Source organism: Bombus terrestris, chromosome 7 (genome assembly GCF_910591885.1).
Source record: "Bombus terrestris chromosome 7, iyBomTerr1.2, whole genome shotgun sequence".
In the NCBI taxonomy this organism is placed as follows: domain Eukaryota; kingdom Metazoa; phylum Arthropoda; class Insecta; order Hymenoptera; family Apidae; genus Bombus; species Bombus terrestris.
In genome coordinates, this window is record NC_063275.1 from 14,342,117 (window position 1) to 14,366,664 (window position 24,548).

The following is a 24,548-nucleotide window of genomic DNA, read 5'->3' on the forward strand; positions in this document are numbered from 1 at the left end:
TCCACGTATTAAAATCCTATCCTTAATTCAACATTCCTACAATATTTCCCAGCAGAGTTATTTAATTTGCCGGTGCTTACTTCATAACGAATGTAAGTAGAAGAACGTCGTAAATGAGGCTGGTCGAGGTAATTCCTGTTGGCGCCGGTACACGGACGCTAATGAAACACGTCCACGGTTGGCAATTGTCCCACCACAGGAACGGCAACGAGCATCCTGACGCGAAAGGAAAAGACGGTATCGTACGGTATCATATCTCGTTCCATTTTCATCAGGATGCAGTTCTGATGTATATCGTTTGCTCTTTCATCGTTTGTACTATGAGTTGAAACGAATCTCCTTTTCGGCTTAATTCTCTGTTACAGGGAGCGGCCTTGTAATGTATTTTCGTGTCTCTGCTTATGGTGCACGCGCACGAAAAAGAAAATTAGAAGGGACTCTTAAAACGCAGAAAATCTAGGTCAAGATATGGGCTACACGAACAATCGTCTGCTTTCGATCTTAACAAACAGCATGCGAAGCTCTGTTCCTTAAACTCGCCATAACTCGCCGGCGAGTCTCTTACATTAAATTTACATTTTACATTCTGATTTTCAATCTCTTTTTAAATGAATTATTCATAACGAAATTACATTTTTTATTTATTCACGTGAGTTTTTTATTGCGTTCGATTACGATTTTAAAGTCATTCTATTTTCTCTTTTATTTATTATATGCGAGTTTCGTTTATATTAAAGAATTCTAATAGCAATTTATTACTCGGCGCATGTAAGGTGCACTTACCTCTGTGATAGTTCGTTCGATAACGATAAGTAATTTCCCTTGCGCGTTTCACGTACGTTCATCGCGAAGTATTCCAGCAACAATCTTCCGACTCGCGTCTCGACGTTCACAGTTTACAATCCCTTTGATCTTTTCTTTCGTATCACTTAATATACTTCGTGAACGAAGGAAATTGCGTTCGCGGTAAGGCGATACATTTTTTCTAGGAAAAATAGCGTTCTCCGTTCAGAAGGTAGACACGGGTTCGCTTCTGGTTCCACCTTCCGGATCCACCCTTCATACCGGTTTTCCAACGTCGATTCTCGTGCGTGCATGTATCCCTCGCCGTAAACTATTCGAAAGGAAGCACTTGGAAATATTTTCTTACTCTTTCCGTTACGCCTTTCTCTCCTCTCTCTCTCTCTCTCTTTCTCGCTTTCTCATTTAATATATTTCACAGGAAGGTAAAGGAAATCGTGACGGCATGGAAATTTCGCTGGCGGTCGATCGGAAACGGAAGGCCCGTTTTTCGTTGCGCTCGCATTCCTCCTTGCTTTTTGTGGGAGTGGCGGCCGCGTCTGCTGTAGAAAAATGCCCGTGGAGGGCACAGGTCACGTACAACGGGGCGATAACACAGTCGTTTTGCTTTTTCCTCCCCAACCCCTCGTACAGCCCGTGTCTCGTTTCTTCTACCTAGCCCTAGCTCTTTCTCATCTCTCTATCGGTGAACCGGGCTCTTTCGTTCTTCCTGCTCGTATTCAAAGTGCAAGGAGCAAAGGGAAGGTGCGCGTGCACAAAGATCACATACCGGCCAGATTGAGGCTGCAGGGTAAACGTTCGTGTTCTCGCTTATCCTCCTTTAACTTCCGTTCCCCCTTAAACTATCTCCTCCCTCTTTTTCTCTCTTTGTCTGTTTCTTGGTCTGTGCCATATGCCATCTTCTTCTTCTTCTCTGCTCCTTCGAATGTACACCCCTTCTTCGAGCAGCCTGAATCTAACGTCTGCTTTCTCGCTTTGAGCGAATCTGCGTGAAAATGGGAAGAACACCGGATGAAGCACACACGATGGTATATATTGTGTGTACCCAAACGAGCAGGCGTCGGTGTGGTGTGCATGAGAAAGAGAGAGAGAGAGAGAGAGAAAGGAGTAGAAGGAGGAATCACTCGTGCCATGAGGAGAATACCAGGAAGCCTTCAGACGACAGAGGCTCGTCGAATAACGAGACACACACATTCGTGACGGAAGTCAGTCCGGAGTTTCACAAGTATTTTCACGACGCGATGGACGCTTTCCCGTTGTGCCATCCGGGTATCGAAATATCAGGCTAAGTTATCGTAGTCGATCGAGAAGATTAACTACGCGAGACTTTCTTTGCCGAGCACAGATAGCTTCGTTTTGCGTTGTTTTCGTAGAGGAGAGAAATTGAAGATATGCTTATAATGATTTGCTTGGTCTGCTAAGTTCAAAACTTCTTATCATTATCTATTTGCTTTCTTAGAATGGAGAAATAAAACTCGCAAGCACTATATAATTTATTCTTTGCAGGTAACACGTGAAAGGACAAAATATTCCGAAATAAAAAATGTCCAAAAGATTATTTTCACGAATAGTCGACGAATTTTTTACCAGTTGACACGTTAAACTGGACTTTGAAAATTTCTAGTCTTATCGATTTTAGCTTCCACATTTTAAATCTTCGATGAAGCTGCTTAATTATCCAACGATGGTGCAGGAAAATTTGGTATTAAAATTTCATGAAAGATATCGAAGAAAATTTAAAGAGGAAAGGAATATATCAATATGAAAGGCTTTACGCATATGAAATACAATTTTTCCGATATTCCAGGGCAAAGTTTAACATGTCGAACGCTGAAGAGCATAGAATGCCGAAGAACGTGTTCATTTGTCGATAGAAAGGAAACGAAACTATCGCGAAGCACGGAATGTTCCGTCCACTTATGGTCGTTTCGAGCAACAACCGTTTAATCGACGCGTCCGCGTGATGAAAAGAACGCGAGACAAATCGAAAAATGGAGCGTGGCTCGTTACGATTGATTATGTGCTGGCTGTTTCAACGAACAGTGTATCCATTAAAATTCCATTTGCCGATATTAAACTGGACCGCGAACAATAGCGATTCTTGTTCTCAATACCGGACGAGGTTTCTTCGATTATATCGTTTCAACGATCTTGCATTGTATTTTCTAGTTAGACAAAATAATTGTAATAACACTTTTTATTGTCGTTTAAATATTGAGAAATATGTTATTGAAGAAATTTGATTTCGAAAATAATAAAGTAAAATATTGGACGAATGATATCTTATGAAAATAAGCTATACTGATACAAAAGCTTATACTGATACAAAACTATTGTATAATCTTCTGATTTCTTATTCATCTAATGATTTTTATTGTCCAGTAATGAAAATATTATTTTCGAGAAATTCTTTGAATCAATAATACGATTTACCACATTTTTTCTGTCCGCAGGTACAAAAGGGTCATAGAAAGTGCAGTGTAATAACCTCGTAAGATTTCTTTTTTATGTGAACCAGTGAAGAAATTTTAGAGCGTTGTTTTGTAAGAACAAGCTCATTTCGGAGTATCTTTCAGTATGAAGCTTTCGTACCTTTGGTTAGTTTCCGCAGAATTCGTTTAGTCTTAAGGGACCGTGTATGTACGTTTGTGTTCTTGTGTAGTACAAGCAAAGCTGAGTATTTTAGTGAAAATCTAGAGAGAACGTTAGGGAATTAACCCACGAGGTGTGCTCGTGAGACGAACGAGAGGACTTGAATAATATTCTCTATAAGAAATTTCTCTCTGCTGCGAGGAAAGCATCAACGATGGTGTGAAAATGAAAAATTGCGCGTCACAGAGTTTCGAACATTGGAAATGCAAAAGAAGAATGTAAAAACAAGAACATTCGAGATTAGTGTGCGAAACAAGTTGCACCTGAGGTTCTGGTTGCATGATCGAATACTCAGGGACGTCTATAAAATGTCTGAGTTGAATGAAAAAAAGAGAAAGAGAGTGTATTTTGAGGTAAAAAGACAAAAAATGCAGATATAGATTAAAAAGAGAATTAGCTGTACTGTGTAATCAGAAACCATGTAGTATTTCGTTCAATATTGTTCATAGTATAATACTATAAGCATATGTATACAAAGGATATCAAAATCAATCCCGGTTACATTATTTTAACATTATTTTTCAGTAAAATAAAATAAAATCACTTGAAATATTGTATTTTTCAAAGAACAGTATGTTTTCCATTTCATATTTCTATACCATATAAAAAGAAAAATTAATTGATGTATGTATAATTCTGATTATGCAATTTCAAAGTAACTGAATCATTGATTAAAATAAACACAATCCACGAATATAAAAACTACCTTTCCATTGCACTAAATACGGTCAATGGAATAATTCAACAATAATTCAAACGGTTCTACGTCTACTCCAAAATTTTGTCACGAATTCCCGTAACTAATCCGTAAGACATACAATTCCCAACACGTCGTCGAGCACAAGCTCCTCGTTATAATCGCGACTGACCATCCTTGCGCTTCCCTGCCGTCTCATCCATACACATATCGTCGTTATTGGCGTGTGCACACGCGCGTAATAGTAATTTAAGGCGACGTCACGAGAAGGCCTGTTCCTCGTAATTTCATTGACGCCGGTAAATCGCTTTACCGGGCATGATGTATTTTGACGAGCTAATGGATATCGCGTACAGATTATCATGCTAAAGAGACGTTAATTAACACGTCGCTCCGTTGTAACGGCAGCTTACACTGACCTAACACAGGCAACTCCGGTTTACGCGCTATAGATACGCGTTCACGACACAACGTGAACGAAACGGGGGTTGGAAGCGGTCGCTCGACCGTTTGGGAATACAAATGGTGGACGGCCTCGGGGCCTATCGAGAGCAAAGCTTCCGCGTGATACTTGCAGATTTACCCATTCAAAAGAATGGAATTACGCGACGGCGCCGCTTTGTTCCCAGCCCCCCCTCCTTTCCCCTTCCTTTTTCCACTGGAGCCAGGCTAAAACTGTAATCCGATTTCCTTGACGAGAGCAATTATAAAGAGTGGCACCGCATTAATTCTGCCGGTACGGCCGCCTCTCGCCGCGAAATTGCTTTATAATTGGTCGTTCGTATAAAAATCTGTCGGCTACAATATTCGCTACGCTTCAGAAAAAAGAAATCGAATTTAGTCGTCAGCTTTTGCAAAGTAATTCAAGGTTGCGCGTGATGATTTAATCCGTAATGGTCCTTAAATATGTAGAGGAACGATAAGCAATTATTTTTGGAAGGATGTGTGTGTTTTGGTGGTTCTGTGAAGAAGATATATCTTTCTTCTTCTGATTCGTTAATAGCGATAGTTTGTATAATAGGTATAATATTTGTTCAACTTAGCATGAAATAGCAACGAAATGTCCGAGAGTCTGGCGTAGTACAAATTTATCACAAAGTTAATCGTTGTCAGACTATTCTGAAGTTTAGAAGTGTCTAATGCTATCAACTGACTAAACGCTCAACAGTAATGAAATGAATATTCATTTTATCTTTATACTTTTAGTACTCTGTAATATTTGCAAGAACTTCAAATGCGGGCGAAGAAAGAGTCGAAGTTTGGAAAAAATTCGTTGAGTCTTAAAATTGAATGCCCTTCTCTTGTGCTCCTCTGTTAATGTAACTCTGATAACGAAATTGAAAAGAAGAGAAAGAAAAAAACGTGAAATTGTGCTTTCAAATATAGAAATATAAACTATCTACATGATTTCGTTATAAGTTCTTGACATACTTACGATTAACGTGATTTCTTGGTAAAGCTTATGAAAAACCACAGCTCACGTAATGTCTTTAATCACTTCTAAAAGAGTTAGTCGAGGAGCATTGAACAAATTTTAAGTAACAGTGCTTATAAAGTTTAAACGTAGTTTCAAAGTTGATGAATAATTTTTTTCTCAAAATAAATTCCAGATGATGCACGTATTAAAAGTTGCCGGAAGATGTAGCGTCTGCATGAACGCCCGAGACTAGCGTCTGACTATAGGCGATCCATTACTACTTCCACTCTCCTTTTCTCCACTTAACGCAAACGCGCAGTTAATCGTGCTTTTATTTTTATATCTTCTAAATCTCTTCTTGCTTTTATACGTTACTCTATACGTTCGCAAAGACGAGACTTTTTAAATTAACAAAAGTCTTCAATTTAATCATTTAAAAACCGTTTGAAAACTCTCCCGAACTCTCTTATACGATTTCTTTCGTACAAATAAATCTCAACAGATCAATACGCTTAAAATCAACATTCTAGAAAAGATTGCATGACGAAACGTCGTTGCAAATGCAACTGAATACGTAATCGACTCTATTTTTAAATGAATTCAAAGCTGCGCCACGGAATTGTCGAACGTCGTCGCGTTCTTAACGACTATAAAAGAGACAGTTGAGTGGTCGCGAGGTCGACAGTAAAAGAGGAAGAAGGTAAAAAAGAAGGTCCGGACGCTTTCGAATCGATCGACAGCGAGCAGCCAGAAGGTGTGTGTACGTACCTCCATGCCACGTCGATTTCTCCATCGCACCCACTTGTTGAACCCTGGTCGCCAATATTCGACGAAGTACTCTTCGGTGTACTCGACCCCGTGGCCATTCCCGAACCTGCCCTGGGTCCTGGTGGACGTCAGTATACGCGGACTGTGCAGATTCACCTCGAGGTACTCCTTGCCCTCCTTCGTGACCATATTTTTCGGGCACCAGGCCCCGCCGCCCTTGTCTTGTCTCAGCCTGGGAAACCGAGGAATTACGACAAGAATTATTACGACGGCTCCGCCGCGGGAATATTCTCGTGCAAAGAGCATACTCTACGTTTACGTGGGTATCGCGGGATCTGCGAGAGACACTCGTGCAAAAACGCCGAATCTTTTCGTGTTTCCTTCGGTAGCCGGAGATACTGCTCCCTTGTTTCGTATGAATAAGCAATGAAGGTTGTATTTAACTTGGGGATGTGCAGCAAATTTTCTTTCCCACCAGCCAAGGGGGGAAAAACATTATTTTCCAACCCTCAGTATTTCGATACGCGTAGTAGAATAATTAATGGTTGCTTTTTCCTCTCCCTCTCTCTTTCTCTCTCTTCCTCCTTCTCCTCTCATTCTCTCTCTTCCTTGCTCACTCATTACTTTTACCTGTATTTTTTTTTGGCGAGCGTGATTCCACACAACGATCGATCGATGTACCCGTATAAATTAATAGCGTGTGGATTGATTTACGAGCAATCGTTTAACAGGGGATCTTTTTTCACTATCGATTTTGAGTTATTTATAATCATTTATGTGTGTCGATCCGCATTTCGAGATAATGGCTTTCAACGTTGGTGTCAGGAGACGTGGAAGATAGGAGAGAGAAAGAAAGAGAGAGAGAGAGAGAGAGAGAGAGAGAGGAAAATAGTGAGAAGGCGAGATAGACAGTGGTACAAGGTGGGAAAGCAATCGACGTTTAATCATCGCACACGTTTGTGACCTATTTATGTACAACATCGACACGGAGAACAACGACAAAGCAGTTTCGATTCCAGGCCACTTCGTCGACGATGGAACGCCGTTATTATCCACGCTTCAACCCCTATATCTGCGTAGCTTCGACGGAATGAACAGACTCAATTTATTAAAAAGTACCTCGAGAATATTTGATTCGTATTGTTACAATTTCGCATTGAAATTATATCTTCAGATATCATATAGCTTCTTTAAGAATTGCACGATGCACTGACTTTATAAACGTGACAGGATTTTATCAAGCGATGAAAGTGCGAATGATCAATACTTGACCTGGAAAGTTAACGATGTAACAGAAGAATATTTGAACCGAATGTTTAAAATTGTCATGTAAACGAAATCAAAATGTTATGTGAATTTCGAAAGATTAAATGTCGTTTGGGAATTGTTGCATAAAATAAAACAAAAAAAAAAAAAAAAAAATAGATTAAAGAAAGAAATTTTTAAAGACATTTCAATATAATTATCATTCTTCCACATTTATCGCTTTACGAGTCAAAAAGCTATCTAGAATTCAACTATGCTACAAAATATCTGGAAAAGCGAACTACAATATTGGTGAAACATCAGAATATAATTCCTACCGTATACGACTTCTCCCGGATGCCTTACATCGTAGCAACTATGTAACACGAAAGCCTAAAATTCTCGGCTCGATTCAGGGGTATCTTCATACTCGAAGCAGCGATTTACGAGCCGAAACAATTTATCTCGTCCGTATCGAAATCTGGATGCTCGTAACTTGAACGATCCACGAGGGAAAGCATTTTCTTATCCAACAAACAAATCCCTCGCACGATAATCTTCCAACGGAGATACGTTCTAATATATTCCTCCTAAGAACCAACCAAACGTTTCCTAGACCATACACAATCATGGACATTCCGTGAAACGAGACCCATAATTTCTAGCACGAAACGAGTTTTTAATTCAGCGAGAGCCTGGAAGAACGTGGCCCCGATCCATACGGGATACGTGACTTCACGTTCAGTCCACTTGCTGAGCAGACACCACGGCCGACTTTCCACGCGTGCTCCCAGCTAAAAATACTGCCGCGGCCGATAACAAGATCGCATTATATACGGGCCAGAGATTCATCGGGCGATAAGAAAGTTAGCCGGCAGAGTTTAATTTTAAGCTCTACTTGCCCCGCGCAACGAGCTTTCGGAATTAAGGATATTGGGCGAGCGAACCGCGGCTCAATCCGAGTGGCTCATTATCGCTCGCGAGGTGGTGGCTCGCTGCTAAACAGCTCGACCGTTGGACTTCATCGGTTGGACTTCCTAGGCCGCGATACAATTTCCTTGATTTTCAAAGCTCGTTAGCCCGGTAATCGTCTTGAAATGAAACCTTCGCCTCTACCGGTTGGCGAGACCGGCCAACTTTTTCCCCCGATATTGCGCGGATTCCCCTCGTCAATTAAAATTAATGAAAGCTGACCCACTGGCTCGCCGCGGGCAAGCCCTGCCTCTGACAGGCCGCGATACTTTGTTCCGATCCAAGCTCAACCCGGAACAGCTACTGGTAATTAATCTATTATTTCGTTGCGATCTATCGTTCCGATTAATGGGATAGTTTGACAGTCGAGTTAGAAGACTGGTTGGATGTTTTGGATTATTTTGATGACGATGACATTTGGGTTAAATATTGGACTGGGATTTGTTGAATTTACGTATTTCGCACTGCGTTACATTAAAATTTTCGTTAAGATCTCTCGTACTAGTGAGGTGTACTTTAACAAATGGAATGTGTTAAAACAGGTTGCACGATTTGGATTATTTCAGTGATGCTAGGGTTTGTAGTAAATATCGAACAATCAGAATTTCAACAACTTATGTTATGTTTCATTTCGGTATGTTTTATATTAAAGATTTTGTTGCGACCATGGATCAGACTTATGTACTTTTCAGGCTTAGCTACAAGTACTTATTCAAACACACCAAATACCTGAAAGAGGATCAAGTACTTACTTCATCTTATCGATGACAAGATAACTTGTCTCGATTAAAACCTGCCAAACTTTCGTTACCTTTTATCGAATCCCATATTATGATACCATATTTTCAAGTAAAAAGATAATCGGCTCTCCATCTTATAACCATTAACAACTCCACAACCTCTGATACATCCATTTATTCCCCTATTTAAGATCATCTCCCTATACAACCAGTAACAGCGATCCTCTTATCCGCAGAAAGGAAGAGAAAACTTCATCGTGATCGTCAAAGCAAAGAAGATTTTCACCGACAAAAGATCTGCCGCGAGCGAAATCGTGCTGCGGGTGTATCGAGAGTCCAGGCTCGATTTCACAGGAAAAGCATGGAATTTCCCACGAGTGGACGTTACTTCCGGTGTATCCTATACGATCTACGTCCCGATCCAGATAGACGCTATGCATGTACGGCACAAAGCGGCTGGAGAATCTTCATGGAAATATTTCAGCTGGTTCGGTCGTCGAGCACTATCATACAGGCGGCATGCCCGCATGTAAACAATAGACCAGGCGAAACCCACTGAAAGCGTTTGCGGTTAATTAGGCAGCAATGCTGTTAACAATGTCCTGGCTTCGTCCCTCTTCTCCCCTTTCCTTCTATCCCTCGTGTCTCTCTCTCTTCTCAGCCCATTTTCGTCTATCCTATCCGCAGACCTAGCTAGTCACACCGCTGAAATTCTCCGCAACGCTGCAGCCTCGACCAGGATTTCGTTCGAATAAAGTTATCCCCGACCTCTCCTTCAACCGACTGATTCCACGATCGCCTCGAGGTCGCTAATTGTCTGTCGTTCCTGCGGGCTAATTACGTCAGCAAGGAAATTAACCGCCGCACAGAGATCGCTGAAAATTTCGACAACGACGATAGAACGTCTGGCTACCGATCCCCGCCATCAAATTTCTATTTCCTTTTCTCTTGACAATATTTGAAAGTTGGTCGAGCCTGGTTCCCAATGTGTATAATTTTTTTACATGGTTGTCTGACGTTGAAATATAGTTTGACGGCACGACATCGCGTGGTTGAGACGCGCAATGATATTTTAGGATGTTAATGAGGATTATACAATGTTTTGGAAGTTCGCGAGTAGGTTTGCAGATAGTTTGTAAATTTATACTTTAATTTAGTATGTCTTGAAGTTATTAGACAAGGTCTTACTTCCGTCAAGAAGTAACTTGTGGTATCTGTTGGTTGTAACGCTATGACAAAACAATTAACATTGTTTTGCATTTTGAAGTTGCATTTTCAATAATATGGAATGTACGTATGTACAGTGGCTACAAAAATTACTGCCACGTCGTTGTATTTCTTCTAATATTTAGGTATATACCAGTCGATTAGATCCAAGTTTATTAAATTTCGTGTCATTTACTAGTACTTTCATATCGATACTATGAAATCACGTGTACAATCTAATAAAAAAGATCCTTCGAATATAAATACTTTACAAGTATCGAATATCACACTCGTTGAATATCTTTGATTTCACGAGTACATTACACAAGTAGCTCTTGTAAAATTGAATTTCATTAAGACAACTTTCTTATTTACTCGTAAATATCGAATCACTAAATTCAAAATCATAAATCAGTATTTGCAAACGGTTTTGAAAGCATTCGGGCTTTTGCAGAAATCCGTCACTTCATCTTGATGAGTTTTCTTTTTTCCTTTAAAATCACACGACGTTCCTAACCGAAATTACTTTAATTCCCTCCTGAGTGGTTTACAGTTCTCGCAAAGGCAAAACGTTAACCAAGACGTTTCAATGAAGATTGTGGTCGCCTCCCAAGAAGCATGCGTTCCGCTGCGTTTACGTAATCGAATCATGGCCGGAGTACGTAGCATGATAGCGATAACAGTTTCTTTCGTTAATAACGTCATCAACGTGGCCAGATGCACTACTGTGTCGGCCGTAACAAAATGAAAGAGAACGACGCTCGAGGAATCGCGAGGACTTCTCTTATGTTCGTTCTCGAAACCAGAACAAATTCGTCCACTAGAAAAACGCTGCACTTGCCTCGTTTCGGGAACAGCAAACGCGTAAAAGAAGTTCGAAACGCAGTAGTTAAAGATACGTAAGGGTTCTCGTACCTTTAATCATAAAATTCTACAGGAGACCATAAACAGCGACCGTAACAACTTCATCGGACTGAAAACCTTCCCTTTTAGGTTCCAAAGATAGATGAAATTCTTCTGAGTAATACTAAAATTCTGTGCGTAGAGATGATAAATAAAACGGATACAGAAAAGAATGTGAGTTAGATGGATCATAGTACAATAGGTATATCTTCTCTGAACACACGAATCTTTGTTGTAGGTTAAAGATTGTCGTATTTTAAATTGGTTAATAGGAGGGACGCAGAAGACTGGTAAAAGTGACGAAACTGCGCATTGAAACTAATCCTTCAAACTCTTGCTGATTTTGCCTCAATATCAATTTTATTTGCAGATACTTGTATGCGTTGGCATGAATGTGACATTATGTAAAAATTGTTTACTAAAAAAACTGAAGATTGCAAATAGTTAAGTTAGAAAAGTTGAAGGTTCCTAAAAGAATTATACATTTTATGTATAATTTATTCTGTCACGAATGTATGAATGTCAGGAATGAACACGTGTGTATGTCACCAATGTGTCTCGTTTCTTGTATATTTTATCTTATTTCTGGACAAAAATTCACTTATGTCACACTTTTATTGAACTCTTTATATAACATTGAACGACGAGAAGAAGAAATGGGACATGTCGAGACCAAGTGAGATTTGAAAATATTTGCATCGACGTAGACTCTGAGCGTCAATCACTAACATAATATAAAACTGATGTCGACGTCTATCCTACGACTATATCTACATACGCTGCCAAAACTCTATCAACAAAGAGTTTCCAAAATATCAAAGGTAGAGCCAAACAGGAACTAGATCAATCGATGAAAATCTCTCAAACAAATGTGCCGTGCTGTTATCCTCAAAATGCATCGAATCGAAACAAGATAATTCAGCTTCGTAATTAGAAGCCTAACCTTTTGCTGTTTTACATGGAATGCCGCCATCAGAGTATTCTAATTTCTTGGAAGATAGTTACGGAGTTCGATCCTAATAGGAAGCCAATAGTCCCGAGGAAATTTACGGTAGCAGGCAGGGAGACCAACCGACCGAGCAAGCCAAGCAGCCTTATAGCTCGGCCACTCCAAAGTAGCCTCGCTGAGAAATGCGCCCGAGTGGAAGCTCGGCCGACCAGAGAGGCATTACGCTGCCTCATCAGTCGAAAGGTGCATTAGCATTGCTAATGACTTGCGATCGTTACCGCCACACGCCACACCGAACACCATCCTCGTCTCGCCAACCTTGAGTCCTGGCTACGTTTGTTATTCGAAAATGAGCCATCACGATCGTGTCTGTAAAACTAACACCCGAGATAGCTTCGTCCTTTTTCTCTTTCCATCTTCTTCTTTTCACTTCGTAAAGTAGTTGGCATGGTAACGGCTAAGGTATGTCATTTATCTTTAGAAACTGCAGACATTCGTGCTAGTTTTTCAGAACAGTAATATTTGATTAAGTAATCGTGTTGATTTCAAGGAGATAAGGTTCTATCCCCGTACGAGGTACACGGTACAGACTTCCGTGAAAAATTAACTTCTATTATTCAGTATTCTATACTCGAGCCACGTCCCTGATGAATTTTTCCAGACGACGGAGGGATTAAACCCTCGTACTGTCAATTCGCGACGATACATCCCGAATAATGAACGACCGAATGTGCAAACCGTATATATATAGTAATCGAATTACAAAGTTGCCTTGTCGAGCGCTGGTGTCGTCCGTAAATCAATACGATCACCGATGTGTAAGCGAAAAGAATTTACGGCGCGGTCACTTTCGACGACTTAGTCCCTGAACGGCGAACGATATTCGAGCCACGTTCGCAGACCGCTCGATTCCTTTTATTATCTGCCCGCGTACGTGAGCTTCCATCGTTCGCTGCGATGACGGCATCTAGCTTTCGTCTGTGATTCTGCTGGCGCGTTCGACGAACGTCGAATTTAATTAAATTTTTCTATAATACGGCAATCTCGGTGATAGCAGCAGTCAACGCGACCCGGTCCACTCCGGGATTCGTGAAAACCCCTTAGACTCGTACTCGAGTGAAACTAGGAACATTGCGCGATATAACGGTAATGTTTCGACGAGAACTAACGTTCTCTCTAATTAGACGCGAAATGAGCGACTATTAGAGTGCACCTCGTGGTGCATTCCGGAAGACGAACAGCCACTCGTGTGACGCTGAAAAGTATGCATTTTCGGCTAACAAGCTCGCGCCCGATGCCCGGAATATACGCTGGATCATACAGTGGTTCATAAAAATATTTGGGCGCTTGGAGAAAGCTTCCATTGGTGTATTATGTGTTATATAGAACATTTTGAAATATTATTACAGTCGTAATGAGGCTGAGACTGAGATATGTTTTACCATGATTATATCGGTAAAGTTCGATTGGTAGATCTGTAAATCTATGAAAAATGTACAGGATATTTAGTAAAAATACAAAAGTATTTGAACATTATATTGATAAATCTCGATATTAAGTGGATCCATCTTTAACACTCGCCATGTGTACTTATTTTATATTAAATATGTTTACAGTAAATCTTTCGCAACTTCTATATAGATTTTCAGATTGTTTTCAAGTTCCATCAATATAATAAGGGCATTGCCAATGAAATTCCGAAGTTTTATATGTGTATGTATGTGTTCAGAGATGTATTAAAAAGTGTACGAAATCAGTATCAGAAAATAAGGTACCGCTGATATAAATAGAAAAAAGGAGGAGAACAAGGATGAAGGAAGAAGATTGAATGGATCACAGATGGAGGCGATTGGAAACGAGTGATTCGATATTGTAGAAATTTTCGAGGCAGAGAGGTAATTTAATCTCTTAATGGCCGTTTTCTCGACGGGAATTATAAATATTGCCCCTCTTCGCTCGGATTTTCAGCTTAACATTCGGTGAATAGCAACTGGCCGCTTGTATTTCACCGTTCGAACAAATATCGAAGGGTAATTTTTCACTGATTTGTTGGAAATTCAACTTCTTGTAATTAATTCTGTCTCGAGGGAACATTTTTTAACGGCAAGTTATACAGGCAGTGGTTCTGAAACGTATCAAAAGGTAAGAGCTGTAGTGCCTTTGGAAGTAATTATGTTTCTGTGATTTTAACTCTGGTAATTATATAAGCTAAATTAAACAAGGTGCACTGATATAAATCTTTGGATAAAATGCTGCGCAGACGTTGCAAATACAAATGTTATTTCCGACTATCACAGTACATTTTCATTAACTGACTGATTAAAATTTCTGGCAGTACGTTTCGTTCAGATATACACTCTGTAAGAAGAACGATTCTTAACGCATTTAAGAATTATCCCGTTTCCAATGTTAAACCATGAAAAGATTTAATATTATACTGAGAAAACTCATCAATTACACGAAACATACTAAATCAAAGGTTTCCCTTATTCATATCTGTCGCTACTCAATCTTACTTTTATTATTATATATTCGTTAAGCTCTTTCAACAAATCTTGACTTTCGTATTTTGTGATTTTCTATAGTACTTGTATTTAGTATAGTATAGTATATAGTACTTGATCACACAGCAACAATGCCTGTTTCTAACAATACTTCCAAGAATTCTACAAACAAACACAAACGCCAACAATCTAATATCCTTCGAACTAAACAACTATCCTCGACTACACAGTTAACTAGACGTCTCAAACAACCAGAAACACCTAGAACCACAATCAACTCTTGTAGTATCTAGTAACAGCACTTGCTCAGCTCGCTGGTTGATTTATTGCATACGCAACGACACGTGGCGAAACAGCCGAAGAAGAGTACCACGTGTTGCTTCCCTTCGTCTTCGCCGAGTGGACAAATAATTCCTTGCAGTTTTAGAGCGTGCGAGCTTTATCCAGTCCAAAACCTGCTGACACGCTTCTTTCGCGGGGAACTTAACCGGAGGTCCCATCTGAAAGAAATCCCTATTACCAGCCGGAGTCAAAGACGTGTCCTCCTAACTTTTCCAATCTCGCTCGCGCGACTTGTTTCGCAGGTCAACGAGTCTCTCCGCAGTTTGCTCGGTCGATCGAATATTTTCGATGGACTATCGTGAAAAGGGGGCACGCGGGGATGGGAGAACGGCGACACGGATTTATAGGGAAGCGGCGGGTTATGGCGTGCCAATGGAAAGCGGGAGAACAAGCGAATATATAGCGGGGAGGCAGCGCGTTCTTTCACGCTCGCGCGCACACCTGTCCCTCGTTGGTTGCTGCTCCCGGGCTTGCGAAGCTTGCGGGAACGGTTATCGAATATGCCGGGAATGCTGCCGCCGAATATGCCATCAGCCAAATGATCCGTGAAAATTCCGGCTGCCCCGGTGCGATTTTACGCGAGCTCGATCGAGCCTCTTTTTTTTTCTATTCCCGTACATGGTCGCGTGCGCGCGTCATACAATCTTGCATACGTACGTGTGTACATGTGTGTATGCATGAATGAGTACATAGAGGTACGTACGTACGCGTACGAGTAGGGAGATGGAGATGGAAAAGCAGCGTGGTCTGAGCTGGAAGAACGAGGGAGGAAAAAGCTGCAGTCATACCAGAACCGTCGATATTAAAGCTTATACTGAATGACAGCGATGCTCGATGGAACGTCACGGATTGATTCTGCTTCCATTTCGAAGCGATCCGTGGATCTCGATACGGAGCACTTGTCAATAAATAGAACCGTTCCTTCTCATACTCCACCCTTCTTCCTCTCTTTCTCTTTCTAGTTTCCGTCTCTTTTGGTCCGTGCTCTTTTAGTAAATCGTCTTGAAAATTCGCAAGGCGTCAATCACGGCCATCCATGACATCCGGCCAGAGTTATGAAACCGTTTTAACCTATCGAGAAGGGCAAATAAGAAAAGCTTCGAAATAAAGTTCTCAGGATGATATCGTTGCTTCTTCGCTGAACACGAATAGGTCCATGATGAACGTCAAATATTCAAGTTACAATTTAATTAATAGTTAACATAATGATTTCATTTATCTTTCACTCAAATTCTTATTTTCTTTAGCAACTTAGTTATCAACATCTACTTTATTCAAGAGGTCTGGGGTATAGCCCAGCAGGATCAAAGACCGCAATCGTCGTACAGATTACTCAAGGAACTTTTTCAAGGGGTCGCTTCAATTTACACCGGACTTATCCTACATAAGGGCTCGTTCCAGAATTAGACCTTGCTGCCGAATCTATTAGGCGGAAATGGAGCGATTTTTCTACCGTCACGACCCCCGGCTCTTTAAGCTCCCGCACGACATCGGTCTGTGAGGGCAGCACCAGCCACGCGGGGTCGTTCGTGGATCCTTTTTCAAAGTCCGTCGTTAAGCACGATAAACCGGATGAAAAAGCGACGACTTATACATTTATAATACCATATCACCCTATCTTCGTCCTTCTCGCGTATCCTTGGCGTCGGTTACAGATGGAAGGAGCCGGGACGCATCCGGCTCGATCCCCCCAGGAGAGCCTCCACAAGTCAAACTCAATCTGCAAATGGGGCGATCCCATTTTCGTTACTTCGATGCCACGAGTTCGACCTGTCGACTCCATCGGTTCTCGATGCGGGCCACGTATGAACTTTCGTGCACGGCTAGATGTGACGTCGCGTGTTTCGATGGACTGGGGTCTTGTCGTGAACGTCGCGTTCGTTTGATGGCAAATTTATCGGACGCACGGATGGAACCCCAAGATACAACATACATAGTGGTAAATTGAACGTAAGCGGGGAATTAGGGCACCGAGAGACCTGGAATTTAATTTGCAATTTATTCTCCGTTCGACCGATAGATAAATTGCGAACGTTTGGAATGTGAAATTGAAATCAGGCTTTATTCGTTTTAATCCATAATTGCAGGCGTTTGCATTTTTTTTTTTTTTTTTATCTTCATAGACAAATGTTTCTCAAACTCTTGCAATTTTAATTATTAAAATAATGTTTCGTGCAAGTTAATTTAATGTTACCATTTAATTTGATATGTAAACATTATTTGTTGAGAAACAATATCGACTAACCCCATAAATTAGAGAGTAAAAAAAGGTGTGTTGAATTTACAATCTTTTAAGAATTTCCATGGAATTTACGCCTATTTATAATATTTTGCAATAAACAAACTTATGCAAGTTGACAATTTCATTTTTTGAGAAGTTCGCTATTGATGTGGTAGTCGTTGCAGTTTCTGAAAGACTCATATTATTTATTTGTTAAGAGTTTTTTTTTTTCAATTGCTAGTGCTTACAGCTTCTACTGGTTTTAGATTGTAATAAAGAAAAGGAAACACAGATTTGTCTCAGAGATGAGGGATTAGAGACTAACTATATGATAATGGGTATAAAATGTGCGGAACAAGCGTACTACATGTTTAACTTCATTTTCATACGTACAATTCAGTTTACTCATGTGCGCAAACATGGAATGCGGTCAAGTTTCATCGCGGTAGTGACAAGCCTGAATTTTGCACTGCAAACAACCGTTAGCATAAGATCAACTAATCTTCTGTGGAAGAGGAAACATCACGCAGCACTGAGCAAACACCGTCAAGAAACAAAATCACGTTCGGGGCAACTACAATTTCTCCGTGTCTGCTGTATCGCGTTTAACCCTGGTGAAACTCTGACGAAACGATGTAACGTTATTTGGATTGTAGCGTATCAGTCAGTCTCTATAATAACAGCAGATCATTTTTACACTGTATGCGTATTTAAGAGGAACATTACGATAGAGAAATATGGCGTTTCAAGTATCGAAGAATCAGAAGCCTTCTTATCTTTTGTACCTCGCACTCGTATAGCGATTACAAATTTTATTACGATGTTGCAGTTTTGGAACGCGGTATATATAAACAAAGTTTTACTATTTCTATCTAGCATGAATATTATATTTTAGAACCGCAAAAATCTTTAGGGAAATCTAACCTCAACATAAGTACTACAATGAACACCGTTCTACGATAAGTTGATATTCCAAATCCTTAAATCTACGACCTCTAATCACGAGAATAAAGCGTACACGCGACGACAGTTTAGTGCGATAATGAAAACGTCTACACGAACAGAAACAATGAGAGACAAGAAGGGTGACCGCGGCTGCGGTAATTTATCGCGACCGATTTAAATAAATTATCAAGAAACTTTTCACACCTGGTACGTTGTTGAATAATCGTAGTTTAATCGATGCTTCGAATGTTCCAGTTTCGAACAGGGGATGGAAGGAGGATGGAAAACAAAGGGAGTCAGCATATCCGCGGAAACGCGGAAACTTTTCGGCAAAAGCTACGCGAAATCGTTATGGAACGATGGAAACTGCGTGGCTGAGCATATTTCAACGGTGGACAGTCGACGAAATACATCGTCGACTGTATCCAACGACTATCCTCAGTGAATATCTGTCTGGCGGGCCTTGTTAAGCACGTTCCCTTGTTTCTTTCTCTCCTTTCCTTTTTTTTTTTTTTTTTTAATTTTGTTTCGGCTTGATACACGCTGAAACTCGTCGTTGGAAACTTATACTTTTGAATCGGGCGCGATTCAGCCCGATATCGGTTATAAAGCCTCCACCGGCGTTCGTTGTCGAGGATTTCGTTTTCCCCAGAATATTTCGCGACTGTAAAGGGCACGTGAAACATCGATATGTTAAAAAAATGGAGGAATAGGAACAAAAAAAAATTTCGGCAAAAAAGGAAATCTCAGCGGCGACAATGGCGGACATTCCGCGTAGAAAATAAAAGGTAAATTGTGTTTTTCGGCGAGCGGCTTTCGTTGTCTGAAATAAAACGTTCCCCATCCGTGAAACACCTTTGTGTATCTAAATTCGTTGGGACAAAGATCGTGACGGCTTTTGTACGAGTTACGCAGGTTTCGAACGAGATACGCGTGCATGCTGGAACGTTGCGTTAGAACGAATTTAATAAATGAAAAGCACGCTGGGTATTCAGTGGACTTAATATCGTAATTAAATGCTCGCGTTATACAGCACGTCGGAAGTATTCAATAACCTGGTAAACGATGGAGTTACGAGGTCATCCTTCGAGCATCAAGCCGAAACCTTTCGATACCTGTAATGTCTAACGTTACTTTCGACACGATCGATAATATTTCGATAATCCTAACTGTAATAGACAAAAGAGATGTCACGAAGTGTCGTTGCGTAAGCATCCAGAGACTTTGATCAATTTGTCCGGATTTGGTCAATTCGACCAATTCAACGTATGAATTAATAGTTAGGATAAGTTGGTCGACTTGTAGGAAATTGAAGTAAATTGTCTATAAATCGATAATTAGAAGAAGCCGTCGTTACTCTTCTATGGAATCAGTATACTATAGATTTATGTTACTTATTAGAAAGTATAGCAGCAATATATTTTAGTACATACATTGGTGCACACGCTTACTATGGAGATACCACCGCTGTATTCAAGAGTTTGTCAAGCAACAAAATGCTTCCACGAAGTTTGGCAATTACAAACGTTTTATCGCTTAGAAGTTTTATTATTGTATATTAGCCTCATAATAATATTCTATGTAATATTGTGAAGAATAAAATGATCGGTGTTCGATTTATTCGTCATTTTTTAATCAAGATACCTTTTGCCGAAAATAAACGAACGTTCGGATGCTTTTAAATGGTAAAGTATATCCTTCGTCCATAATAATAAATTTCCGGATGACAATCGAGAATTTCTGACAACAAACCCTTATCGATACCCCTTTAAGTATGCAAATACCGAAGGTACAGTGACAGCGTGGTATAGTATAGCGAACTCCATTAAGGAAAAATGAAATTCAGCCGTCTAGGGCGCATCGAATATTCCATTCGAGATTTACCAGTGTTTGCGAAGTGAAATTGCCGCGGCACAGAGCTCTCCGGCGGCGCACATGCATAATGAAAGCTTCTGTAAACTAAAGCGGGGACAAAGTTTCGGTTCGTCATATATCAGAAACGACAATCCGCAAAAGTCATCCCTGTGACTCGACCGGAAACTCTTTCGTCGTACGATGCTCATACGTCGCCGAGAGATACGTGATTCACCTTTTGTGAGACAACAACTTACTGCAACAACTTCGGACTCGTTGTACCGACTTAAACTCTCCGCTATCGTGCAAAACCTAAATTCAATACCGATGAGCAAAGTTTTCCACGAGGGTAAGAACAGGACAGAGGATGGTCGTGCTAGGTCAGTAACGACGTCAGACGAGATTCTTTGTTCTAGCGATGGCACGCTACAACCGTCTACGAAAATAGCAACGGTTTCTCGCGGTTTCGTTTACGGTAGAACTCTGTTTATCTGAGTAACAATAAAAATAATAGTCAGAGAAGAAAATTGGTGAACTTTTACTATTAAATGAAATCCAATTATAAATACAATATAAACTGTTTGTCTCCCGATATGTTGAGATAAATGGTGCTCATAATTATATGAATTATACGAACTCCTATTAAGAAGTTTACCAATTTTCCTCTTTACCTATTATTTTTCGTTAACTTAATAGCAGCTCGCGTTTGGATAAGTAAATTCAACTAACGAAAGTTTCCATTTAGTAATGCTCAGTTAAACGGGCATTAACTAAAATTCCAATAATTGGAGTTTAGATAAATGGAGATCTGTTGTACATTAAACGAGCATTCACATCAAGAGTACAACGAAAAGAGTAGAAACTAAAGAAACAAAAAGCACATTGTACGTGCGGTGATTCACCAAGAGAAGATCGTATCACTTTGTTCCGAAAACTTTGCAACCTTTAGAAAGAAACCTTAATCGTCGTAGAAAAGAGGGAGGGGGCGGAACGATAACGCTTTTACCGGCTTACCTTCGCGGCCGGTAAACGTTGATTCCGATCCAACATTTAACAGACAAACTTCTCGAACGAAACGAAATCCCGATAAAATCGGGTTCGCTTTAAATCCGATTTCCAACGTGCACGCGAATTTACGAGAAACGACGAGCGAAGGTGGGCTGGCTGAGAAAACGCAGCGCTTTCTCGCGAAAATATGCACGGAAGGGAGAAAGATCCCGAGTTGAAGAACTCGCGGAGGAGAGACTTTCTGCTGGAACTCGATAAGGCAGACACGCCGCGTCACCGATGATTGCAAATAGAATTTCACGTTATCGCTAACGAGAATTTCGTCTCGGTTGCTCACGGTTTCACAGGGGACCGGAAGGGGAATAAAGAGAAGCGCGGAATGTTCGATACGTGGGTTCGATACTCGCCTCGGTCCCGATGAATCGAAACTGAAAATCGAGCGGTACGTGCATACGCCGCGCTAGGCGTGAGATACGCACGAACACAGTAGAATAAGGATGCACGTACGCGGCCATGTACGAAGCTTGAGGTCGTGTTCACACGCTTCTCGCGGAACGCGGAAGCAACCAAATAGATTTTCGTTATCGGCTGCGTCTTTCTACGCTTCGCTCGCCGCGGAATAATACCGAAGCCCCAGGCAGATCGACCGACGAAACTCCTTCATAGAAATTCGATACCTTGATACGGTTTTCGCTCGTTACTTTAAATCAGAAAATATCACCGGCTCACAAAGCGACCGTGTCATTTTTCCCTCTTCTATTTCCGCCGCCAGTCGCTGTCGACTGCATTCGCATTCACGCGAATCGTGTTTCACGTTTGACGCACACGATCCTTCTGTTTTGCTCCGTTTTGATGAAAAAATAAATGCCCCCCTCCCAGCCCGATGTTCTGGAGAAAAGTTGGTTCCTGCTCTGTCGGACTCGCGATTCTGTGTATACATATATATCGCGTCTTTCTCGATGAAACTATGTGGAGTACTGGTCGACTATTTTTATAGCGATTTGGGAATGTTTTACTTACATAGCGATGTGATGTTCACGCATAGAGTAGCTGGATTATAATCTAGCTTATGTTAGTGTTGCATTACAATTGCATGTAGTGGGAGAAAGAAAAAATTGATCTTGATTGGATAATAAAAATTGGCAAGGGATATGAGAAAATGACTTTGTTGGATATAACTTAAGGGTGACCGATGGGTTAATTACGATGGATACTTTTGATTATTTTAGGAGTTAATGACAGTCTACTGTCTACTTTTGCTGTATAATCAAACATGTTCTTAAATCTGGCTTGATGTTTAGATACGATTTCCTTGTTGAAAATGCACAAATTCGTGTTCCAAAGTTAAGTTGAAACATAGTCGGATGTCATACACGAGCACACGTATTAACGAAAATGTAATCTTGATATCCAACGCTACATTCAATTTCACGGTATACGAAATTGTTATGGCAATAAAACAAATAAACCGCAATTTAAAATCATGCAAAATAACGCGATCTCGCGTCTGTATTCAAAAACAATCGGGACGCGGAACCCGTAACAATGTGTGAATCAATTTCTCGATTGCATTTCATGGATACGATGTTTGTAATCTTGTAACGCCCGGAAATGTTGCATACCGTTCGTGTAAAACAAAAATGATTCATCTCATTATGATTATTGAAAAAGCTGATTTATAACCTGCCAGCTGTACGCGTTATTTTATCTTATTAAATACAACATGATTTATTTGATACCATGTTGGAATATAATATTTTGTAAAGAAGAGAGCATGTGTACGTGGATATCAAAAATATAGATCTCCATTAGAAAACTAAAATATACGTATAATTTTCATATTGCTTCCTAAAGTTATTTCTTAAATAAAACAAATTTCAGCACAATTCCATTTATCTGCCTTTCAAACATTTTTCCATATTCTGTATACAATAGCTATAAGAAGTATTGAAACACCATTGTATAATTATGAAAATAGCATTTACACAGTAATTAATGAAATCCAAATATGTTAAATTTCGTAACGTAATATATTTTCATACGTATTTTCATACGGCTTCAAAAATGTGATCCTATGAAGATGAATCGTATGGAACTTGATAAAAAAAAGCACTTCATTTGAAAATAGGGTTGCATCGTAATACTTTTTATGACCACTTTATTTCTTAAGTCAAAGCTAAAAATAGCTGAAACTCGGAATATTTCTTCGTACGACTTTGCAACAGATAATAAGATAAAACTTATCAAACAATGTTTAAAAGTATGAAACTCTACTGCACAACTCGTGATCCGCAGACACATGATCGCTACCAAACAGTCTGCATCGCGATTCCAACATCGGAGAAACAATCTTTAAAGACGATCCACGCATTGGCGAGGCGCCGTTCGTGCATTATACTTGCAGAAGTATCCCGTAAACGTTGAATAGTCGACTTTCTTCTTTCAATCGCGGAAGAATCTCGGGGGAAGAACGCGGACATCGGCAGCGCGATTTACGATAAGTATCGATATTCAATAACGGGCCAGTTGTCGTCTACGAACGACAGTGACCTTAAATAAAACTAAAAGCATGTGGGCGTACTAGCACGGTCTTTGTACGAAGTTTATGCACGGGGTGATCATAAAGTTTGTAAGCCTAGGGCGGCACGTGATCGCATTTCTTCCGGCAAACGCGAATTTCCTGCTCCTCCTCGGCTGATTTTCAATTCTAATCCGCCGTCTGAAAGAACGAACATTCGCATGCCGACGATAAAGTTGCCTCTGATACTATTCATTCAGGAATTGTTAAAGATACCGAAATTCGAAGGATGAAACGCGCTCGTTTCGTTCGTGAGATAGTGGGTTTCCGTCAAAGCGACTCGGATATCGACTCGATAAAATTTTCTATGAAGTTCAGTGCTACGAAATCAAACTTCGTGTCGATAGTGCAGCTTGTTGTCCAGCTGTACGTCAATATTTGAGGCCCGTGAAACTGGATAGGGATGTGGGCAAAGATTGTCGCATGAATATGTATCACGTGTAGTGTCGTTCTTGTGCTTCCAATTCAAATGTTTCGAACAATTTTTCATCGTACATGAAACATTGACATTTTTTCCGAAACAAATTGTTACATCCGATTTCAATCTTCGTTCGATTTGTTAAATTTAACGATAAATTTTGGAAGACAATTGTAATTGATGTAAATTTTAAATGCATATACGATTTACTTTCTATTTAGCACCTGTCACCAGGAAGGTTGTGGCTACACAGCGTGTTCTGATGAATGTAGCATGTGAAAAGCCAGATGCACAAGAATCTATATACATATGTGTGTAGATACATGTT

At 40.3% G+C, this 24,548-nt stretch overlaps 1 protein-coding gene across 7 annotated transcripts in view; it reads right to left on the reverse strand.

Moving 5' to 3' along the window:
* LOC100645287 (discoidin domain-containing receptor 2) overlaps positions 1-24,548 on the reverse strand; it is a 220,535-nt gene that overhangs the window by 73,227 nt on the left and 122,760 nt on the right. For 6 of the 7 annotated variants that reach the window (XM_048407894.1, XM_048407895.1, XM_012310312.3 and 3 more), the window contains one exon: positions 6,336-6,567. In XM_048407894.1, the coding sequence (XP_048263851.1) occupies positions 6,336-6,567 (232 nt within the window). Of the gene's footprint in view, positions 1-6,335; positions 6,568-6,648; positions 6,673-24,548 lie in introns of those variants that run through there. The other variant, XM_048407897.1, reaches the window with a different exon arrangement.